Consider the following 9,677-nt stretch of genomic DNA (forward strand, 5'->3'; position numbering starts at 1 on the left):
TACATACTTGGCACCAAGAATGCTGGTAGAATGAAAGTATCAGATATCAATGTTTTCATAGCTATATGATTACTGTATGTACTCTATGCCCCCTCCCACGGCCCAGTAGTTTATGAATCCTTAGAGCAAAGGAGCGCTTGGGAGTAGGAGAGAATCACATGTCGAATGAGAGGAACAAAGCAGGGATAAGACACAGATGTAGAAAAGAGAACAATATACGCACAAAGCACACCAGGGAGAGAAAAAAGAGAAGACGCCAAAGTAAAAAAAAAAAGGGAAAACAGCAAGGGGTGAAAAGCATTCGTCCCTTTGACAAATGTCAGGGGGTTTTAGTCTGGAAACAGCAGACCTTCTTTGAAAAAAGTATCTTTGAAAGATCTAAATCACCCCCAAACTGATCATCTGCTGCCATGCAGTTCAGTTGCTTCTCCACGCGCCACCAGTGGAGCTGCTAAGTTTGACAGCACATGTTGGAGGAGGTGGAGTTGTTTTGGAGAAACAAGAGAATAAGAGAACAGAACAAAGGCCCACATCCAGAGGCCTCAGTTCTAGATCAGTAGCCAGACTTTCTGGTCCTTAGGTGGCGCTGTGTTAGGCTAGTCCCTACTATACCCTGGTGGTGGAGTGGGGATGGGGCAGGGTGTTGTTGTGGCCAGTGGAGGGGAAGGTGTTGAAGGCATGAAGAGGCTGCATGCTGGTGATGGTACTGGGGATCATGGTGATGGTGTTAGGTGTCATCAGCGGCACGTCGTCGGGGGCACGGCGCAGTGCCAGTGTGTAGTCAGGTGGGCAGGCGGGCCGTAGGATGTCATGGGGCCGGAGTGGCTCCATGTCATGGTGAGCATCGTGCTCCGAGTGCTTCATCTGCAGGGACATGATCTCCTCCTCCTGGCTGTGAGCCAGGTCGTTGGCGGGACCGCCCCGCTGAGGAGACAGCCGGTGGCGTCGCATCTCGTGCCGCTTGTCACGCTTGTAGTAAAGGGCGGCAAAGGCCAGGATGTTGAGGAAGAGAAGCGATGCCCCCACAGCGACCGTCACACTCAGCTCAGTGGAGTAGTCCCGGGTGTCTCCAGGGAATAGGTCCTGGTGTGGACGCTCCGAACCCTCAGGCTCCGGATCAGAGGGGAAGGTAGGGTAGGGGTGACGAGTGGTGCAAGGGCCAGGTGTTCGGGGCCGGGGTCTGTGGGTAGTGGTGGGGAAGAACTCCTCATGTAGACTATGGAGGTGGGGGACTAATTCCAGCCAGAAGGCTACCTTGTTGGCCCTGTAGTTGTCTCTGACACGAGGTTTTAAGCCAATATGGAGGTACTGCTTGTCCTTCGAGTTGAACTTGGTCCAGATTACCTCTTCAAAGCGGTTAGGCTTTGTGTGAATGAACTTGGTGTCCTGAGGAACTGGCAGGTTGGGGTCCCTGGTGGAGGACAGAGGTTTCAAGTCAAGGTTTTAATCAATTTGGATCAAAGATTTCTTCATTAAGATGACATCTAAACACTGAAAACACCCCTTTCTTTCCTTTTTAAGTTTTTATTTATGAACTTACAGCAAAGTGAGACAGGGCACTAAACTTTTAACAACTCTGCAAACATCTGGTTAGTGAGATCAGCCCCTAACAATAGATACACAAAGGGAAGCAAAACCTACAGAAAGACCCTTCTACTCTACTCTATTACTGAAGAGGCCCTACACTAGCTGGTTAGTCCTGTAGTCGCACCACAGAGCAAAAATAGAACTACATGATTATGAAATAAAATCATCAGGCCTACCCAGTCTTGGCGAAGTTGGTCCAGTAAGTCATGACCACAGCGCTCAACATCACATCATTCTTCGAGAAGTTGCATGGAAACAGGTCTGTGGCACCGATCATGGGCACGCCAAACACGTAAGGTATCTCATCCCCGTGGGCGGCGTCGGCCCATTCGGGTCGTGTCTCGGTCTGGCAGTGGTGGTAGAACGTGTAAAAATAAACCGGGGACTGAAACTCGGCATGGAGTTTGGCGGTGGCCACGGCTGGCGCCACCCACTGGTGGTCTGTAAACAGAGCTAAGAGTGTCTTCCTTCGCATGTCGCCATTGTCCCTGTCTGCCCAGTCTGTGTACATGAATTTAATGGTCTCCCTCAGGATGTCTTTGCCTGGAGGACAAGACGCAGGAAGGGAAAAGGGAAAAGGAAAAAAATGATAAAGGGAAAGGGAAAAAAGAAGAAAATACTGGTAAGTTAAGAGATAAGTAATGACAGAGATAGAACATTTTGAGAGATGAGAGTGGCGTCTGTGTTGTATGTATGTGTGAGGGACATACAGTGGTTGAGACAGAAACTGACAGGACAGACGGAGCGGCACAAAGGGCAAAAGAGAGAATATGCCTCTCGGAGAGCAGAATGAGTGACAAGCACTTGAGAGGGAGTGTGACTGCATTATCCAAATGTGTCTGTATTTTGACTACGGCCCGCTGTGAGGGGTTTGCAGGCTGATCTGTTAGGAACAACAGCACTGTGATTGGGAGCTGGCTGCCTGGGGGATGATGAGACACAGCATTAGTGCCCACAGAGCCTCAAAGGCCAGAGCACAGACCCACCACGGTGAAAGATAATCTCGATGATAGGCAACCTCTTTAGTATGCCTCTTGGTTGATACACTTTGCTCGGCTCGCATTTTGTCTCTTTTCTCTTTCTTTGCCCATGAAATGTTAGTGACTTGCATTTCCACTGGGAGCTGTGGTTTTGGACAAGTTGTTGTTGATGTATTTTTTGTAGAAAGCATATGATAAAGTCAAATACCAGAAAATGAAGCACCTCTTTTTCTGTAATGTGTATTGCCACATCTACTGTCATATGTATAAGTTATCGTATTGTGGTAGTAACTTGTGCTGTTTACTTTTATAACTATATGTTCTTTTTATTTTGACAGTTTATCCTTTAATTTCAGTCTTGCGTGTGTGTGTGTGTGTGTGTGTACCCCATGAAGATTTCATCTAATGGGGTTCCTAACATTGCAAAGTTCTGAGAGGTGGTAGAGGACATAATATGGAAGACATTCAAGGCTGAAAAGAGTATAATGTTGGCATTCCTCACCCTCAGGGTAGCCATAGAGGTTGTCAACAAAGTTAGAGATGGTGTAGTCGAATGCTGCCGCTGAGATGCCGTCGTTGTCCTCGCTGTCATCCACAAACTTCAGCCCCTCTCCTTGGTTCACTCCTATTAGCATGTCATAGTTGAGGAACTCCCCCTGGTGGTGCAATAGGGGAAGAACACGTTGAGTGCTCTCAGTCTCTGTACATGTCACAAATCTAAAAACACTACAACCTCGAATGCTGCTGAATACAATTTTGTTTTGTGTGTTCATCTGTAATCAGATTCATTCACTTTGTATGTGATATTATGCCGACAAACGTAAATCTGCAGGGTATCATTTCTTTGTATTAATGGACATCTTGTCTTGTGGGTCCACCACTACAAGCTCGGTTGAGAAATCTAGTTTCTCTGTTTAAATACTGCCATATGTTACCCTAAAATACAACCTATAAGTGGCGATCTTGTGGAGTTTTTACAGTATCAATTCAATCACAACCAGAGCTCAATTAAAGGCTTTGGGATGTGGCTCATTTCACCCGTCAAATCAGCCAGAAACCTTTTGATGCTCACCTCTAATTATTTCTTACAGATTATGAATTATTTTGGGGCTCTAATAAGAGAGTCTGGTAGCCTAATACAAAAGCAGCTGCAATAGTCAGACTTCTTGTATTCCTCATCATCTCAAATATATAGAATGCCATTGGATGAATTGTTATTTTGTGATGAGCTCTATTTCTTTTTTCTCTGTTTGCCCCCCCCCCCCCCCCCCCCCTTTATGTGAGAGATTTCCATTATTGCACAAAATGACTTTCAAATTAAACACACTGACTTCAGCTGTGAGTCATAAGAGCAAGTTAACAGACCCAATATGTGCAATATTAAGACAATATTTTTGCAGTCAGGAAAAACATGTCTGGTGTGTCATCACAGCTCAGGTCACTCCGCTTGCCCAATAGACCATGTCTTTGATGTCACCTTTGATACCGGCACCAGACCCTCACCTGCTGCATGAGGATCTCAGGATCATCTGGCACCACGTCTCCGTCCACCACGGGGCCGAAGGCGATGTGGTAACGAGCTGGCTGGATGTCCTGGTCCACCAGCTCCCTGAAGTTCTTGCGCCTCAGACAGTCGACCAGGTCGGCCGTCTCCGTGTAGGTGCAGCCCACCTTCCGGGCTAAGATCTTGGTGTACTTGAGGGGCTGGTAGTTGACAGACCAACTGGAGATGGCCGTTCCACTCTGGGCTATGGCCCTGTGGAACAGACCTGAAAGGACAGACAGAAAAGATGGGGTATTTATATTAGTGTACTAAAATGTGGGTGATCTCACTCATCATGTGCATTTCCTCCCAATTTTTAGTATTTTTGCAGGCAGGACGGAGCTCTGTGAAGTTGTCTGACTTCAGTTTTGGGATAGGACGGGATGCAGAGAGACTACTTGATGTGCAAATCACATATCACTTTCTCTTTTTCCACTTTTCGAATTTCCCTTTATTAAAAAAAAACCTACCAATTTTGACTTATTTCATCTAACCATTCTCACTGGAGCAAAGCTGGCAGACACAGGATGGGACTACAGACCCAAAGCATCTCAGATAGAGCATGCTCTGGTGCTGTAGCTCAAAAAAAGAAAAAAAAAGAGGCAGGACTGGGAATAAGCTCATCTGAGACGTCAAAAGAGCCATTTTCCTCTTTCTTGTGCTGGCTGTTTCTTCTCTCAGACTCTCTCTAGCTGTGCTGCTCCCTCCCTCTCTTCCTCTTTGTCTTCCTCTCTCTGCCTCCTTAGTTCTGCCTGTCCTGTGCTGTTTGAACCACTCAAGTGGCTCGTTAAGGGGCCGCCTGCCTCACTCGTTTCCTCTCGCGCTCCTTTTTTCTTTCCCTTCCCTCTCCTGGGCTGAAGATTGGTCAGTTAATTATTAAGCAGAGCCGCAGAGCCTCCTTTCCCTGGGAAATCAATTATAGTAAGAAGTAGCTTGGAAACAGCTATACCTACATATCTGCACTGAGAGAGGCGGAGGGGGAGAGACAGACAGGGAGAGGTGGGAGGTGGCTATTATTTCTTTCGGCTTCAAAATCAGTTTCTTTGTCACTAAGTGCCTCTTACCTTCCCTCCTCAGTACCTTCCTCTATTTGGTTACTTCTCTTTTCTGATATGCCATGTCAGAGCATTTCCTGTCCCTCAACCATCTTATTACCACATTGTTGAAAGGATACCATGGATACTGTCTTCCCTTCTATATCCCCCCCACCCTTCATCATATCAGTATCACTTACAACCCCTCCCTCCATCCTGTCTGCCACTTTCATCCTGCCATCCATCCTGTACGTCCCTGCTGTCGGGCTTGATTTGTGACGCTGTGTTGTTGACATGATGGGTGTCTCTTGAGGGTGGGGAAGACAGACTCCTTACCTGGCATCCCTGGCTGGGGGGGGAGATGGGAGGGGGGGCATGACAGACAGGCGGCGTCTAGAGGGCTGATGTTACACCGTTAGATGCTGATGAAGACGAGGACGATGATGACGATGGGGTGATGACAAAGCGGAGGCATGAGAACGGACAGGTGGCAGTATGAGGGGGTTGGTTGTCAGCAACAGGAGACACGGGGTTAATACTGGCTTTCCCAACCGTTAGGGTCCCTCTGCTGCTAAAGTGGGGGTCCCCTGAAAATGATTTAATGATTAAACTACAATGACAGTCAATAGTTCTGGTTGCCATGTAAAACTAAACAAACAAGCATTGGTGGCTTTTGGACAGAGTGGAGAGAGCCAGTGTACAGAAAGTCTGGCCATCTGAGAAATAAAATGACTTAAATGAAAAGTAACATTCTAGAGAATACACTTCTTCACGTAGTTTTCAAGAGTTAGACGAGAAGATGCAAACCACAATCATCGTCTGTACGTTAAGTACGGACCTGGGAGGTAATTAGCTTAGCTTAGCACAAAGACCGGAAGCAATGGAAAACAGCTAGCCTCGCTGGTACAGGGCGGATGGATGAACTGTTGTTCGTCAAGAAACCTCTGCTTCCCGTCTTCATGTCAAGCTCGGCTAACCGTCCTGACTCTGGCTCCGTACTTAAGGCATCAGTCCGCTATTCCCAAAATATTACAGTATGCTTTTAAGTAATGCTCTGTCTCCGTACCAGATTTTGTGGTGGTTTCAACTTCAACTTGTTCAACTCCTCAATCCCCTGTTTTTAATTCCTAAGTACAGTCCACGTACTTAGGGAAAAAATAACTTTTCAAACGGTCATCATGCTTTCTATTTGTGCTTCATACAAGCCATTTGTGACCACTGTTATCATGATATAAATCTATAAATACTGGGAGCTTTCTAACTGCTAAGTGGGTCACCTGCCAATAAGGGAATAAAGGTCGGGTGTGCCTGGGTTAATATGAAGGTTATATTAACAGACATCATTGGTAATTATAGAGGCTGTGTTAAATGGACACAGTTGACGCAGCAGCAGGGCACACATGCTCAAGCTTTGACGACACACATTTGTTCTCAAAGGCGCATCTACACAGAGAGAATGAGTCAAAGTTAGAGATCTGCTTGGTGCTTCAGACACACACACACACACATATAGACACACACAGAGCTGTGATTGAAACAGATGTTTGGTTGTGTGAACACGCTCTCTCTAATCTCCCACCATTTCTTCCCTGTTTCTGTCCTTTGCAGTTTGTGTGTGTGAGACGGGAAATGAATAGAGGAGAGAGATATTGAGGGAGAGTCCTCGAAGCGGCGTAGGGAACAGAGGAGTTACGATTGGCGGAGGACAGCTTCAAGAACAGCATGATCAAAGGCAGCGAGTGCGTGACCATTTGGCTGCGGGTCGTCAGCCACGCTGATCTCAATTCAGATCAAAGTCGATTGGTCCATAGGCCTCTCTCTTTTGGTGGTGCAATGTTAACACTTAGCCCTGGGGGTGTGTTGTTGGTAATGGGGAGCATGAGGTCAGATGGATGTAGGTTTTTGACGGAGGTCTCCGCTGCAGAGCAGTGGACCGTTAACAGAGCCAGGAGCGCTTGCCAAGTCAGGTAATGTGGGGTAATGTTGGAGCTCCAGCGTCATTTATCCTCCATAGACACGAACGACATAACCTGGATCAAACCTGGACTCGCTCATTAGCCACATGACTGCTTAGATTCTTCAGTTCACAGGACAAGCAGCGTTTTCCTTCGAGGGTAGAGGTGTCAAGCGAACATCACAGGACTTAACGATTTCAGGGCTGGATGCTGCTAGCTGAGTTTCCGCCTGACCACAAACATGGGTCATCACATAGCCAAAGGGTGAATAAAGGTAGAAAACACATTATACACTATATACTAGGCTTAATACAAGCAATTCCGGCAACAAATACAAGAACATACATTTTTTGTTGAGTTTAAAATGTTGAGGTCTGTTTCCAGCAACATACGTAGAACAAATACACAGAGATGGTATGTAAATATGCACTGTGGCTATTCAGGGATTAATGAGGAATGATAGGCAGGCTATTAGCAATCGCAAAGAATTCTTGATATTCCGAGAATCCCATCACCAGTGTGAACCTTGGAGTTTCTAAAGTCAAGTGGACGCTGTACCAAGAAAACAAACAAACACAATGCAACAGTCTTCACTTACCCTCAGAGTGGTGCGAGAGGATGAGGAGGTTCACGCAGGACGCCCCGGCTCCGGAGCCGAAGATGGTGATCCTCTCAGGGTCTCCGCCAAAGTGGCCGATGTTCTCGTTGAGCCAACGCAGGGCCTGAATCTGGTCCAGCAGGCCGTAGTTCCCCTTTGCGGACTGATCACCGGTACTGAGGAAGCCTGGGTAGTTGTAGAAACAAAGATGGATGCAGGAAGATGGCGAGGGAGGAAAGGGATAAGGAGGATAGAGAGGAAGAGGGGATGCAGAGATGGGAGGAGAATAAAGAGAGAAGAGAGACAAGATGACGTACGCATCAGTGCCTTTAGTATTTAGTACCTGTCTGGCAAATGTTCCCTACTTTAGCCTGTGAATCAGCTTCTGACTGAGAGGGAATCGCATGACTGCAGAGAACAAGTGTGTATATGTGTGTGTGTGTGTGTGTGTGTGTGTGTGTGCAACACCATCATTCAACAACAAAGAGTGACAGACAGTACACAGAGAAAGCAAAGGGAGTGAGAGATGAAATTGCTTTTTCGGCTCCTCTCTTAATGACGTTTACTCTGTCTAATGGCACTGAGCAGGGACTTCTACACAAAGCCACTTACAGCACGGCAGCCTGCTCTCTGAGAAATATAGGTGACCCTAATCTGAATCACACCCATAACTGGATTACAAATGATGACACATCGTGCTTGGAATTTAGGATTGTACAGTGTCTTCCTTTTCCATTTTAATTTTTTTGGAACAAACAACTGTCTTTCATCAATACCGTTATGGCCATGACATTTTGAGAAGAAACAGTAACCTTCACTTTTACAGTAGAAAAATGTAACCTTCAGGCTTTTGCACAGCAGACATTTTGACTGTTCTATTCAAGTGTCCCAGTAAGCCGTGGCAGTGTGACAGTGAGGCAGCATGCTCAATACCAGGACCCCGAGACTGAAGCAGCTAAATGGAATTCATCCCTGTGCTGTCAAAATGTCTTCCAGGAAACACGTCTTTATACAAGAAACCAATATGATCTGAAATCTCTTGTCCTATTTTGGATATCAGTGATGTAGAACCTTTGGATGATGAAAAATGTTTGAGACTGGGATTATTGGGATTGGGATTAGACATGTGGCATTCTATATTTTGTCTTGTTGTCTACAAATCCCACAGACAAACCAAAAGCAACCATGACTTGATTCCACTGACCAAGTGTAGCCTGTGTATGCAGCTTTTTCCTCCGTGCCATGGAGCTCCATTGTTGAACACATGAATGAGCCAAATTGCTGCACTGGGTGACATTCATTGAAATGAACTGCACTGTGGTTTATTTTGAGTCAATCCCACGTCCACCGTCCTGCTGCTGTGAACAATCACTGGAGCACGAAATGTGTATAAATCTACAGCTGAAAATGCAAAAAAAGCATTTTCTACTCCTGTTTGAGTAACATTTGCTAAAAAATACAGAGCCAAGCTGTTTGAAATGACTTTTTAAAACAATGAAAGCATATATATTCATAACCAGTCTTTTAATTATTTACATGTTCAGTTGGAACAAATGGGCTTGGAGCTGCGCGCCACAGACAGGTTAGGGAAATCAGAACATACTGAGAGACAGACTAACACATTCTTGGCTTTGGTCCTTTGAGAGGATTTGTTGATAATTTAGACTCTTTTTTAAAACAATTTAGAATACTGCCAGCCATGTCCTTTAAGACCGCAAAATGAAAGGAAAAGATGTGAATTGAAAAGTGTGCTCTGATTGGAAATGGGACTTCTTTCCAGTTTCAACATGTACTTGTGCTTGTGAGCTGTATAATGCAGATGCTTGATTTGCATATGTAACATCTGTACATGGACCACTGTTGCATTCTTTATTTGTTCAATACTTTGTCTGGTCTTGTGGGGTTTGATTTTGCCAGTTTCTTCATTGTAATGATTGTTGTTTTTTGTGTTTACAAGTGACACGAAATGCTGTTTGCGCA

The 9,677-nt window shown here is 45.7% G+C and overlaps 1 protein-coding gene across 6 annotated transcripts in view; it reads right to left on the reverse strand.

Moving 5' to 3' along the window:
• Positions 1–606: 606 nt before the first annotated feature.
• nlgn2a (neuroligin 2a) overlaps positions 607–9,677 on the reverse strand; it is a 95,793-nt gene continuing 86,722 nt past the window's right edge. For all 6 annotated transcript variants that reach the window (XM_070929409.1, XM_070929408.1, XM_070929412.1 and 3 more), the window contains 5 exons: positions 7,698–7,883; positions 4,071–4,336; positions 3,070–3,223; positions 1,764–2,130; positions 607–1,411 (listed from right to left, as the gene is read on the reverse strand). In XM_070929409.1, coding sequence (XP_070785510.1) covers positions 607–1,411; positions 1,764–2,130; positions 3,070–3,223; positions 4,071–4,336; positions 7,698–7,883 — 1,778 coding nt within the window. The remainder of the gene's footprint in view (positions 1,412–1,763; positions 2,131–3,069; positions 3,224–4,070; positions 4,337–7,697; positions 7,884–9,677) is intronic.

The sequence above is a fragment of the Enoplosus armatus genome, chromosome 23, assembly GCF_043641665.1.
Source record: "Enoplosus armatus isolate fEnoArm2 chromosome 23, fEnoArm2.hap1, whole genome shotgun sequence".
In the NCBI taxonomy this organism is placed as follows: Eukaryota; Metazoa; Chordata; class Actinopteri; order Centrarchiformes; family Enoplosidae; genus Enoplosus; species Enoplosus armatus.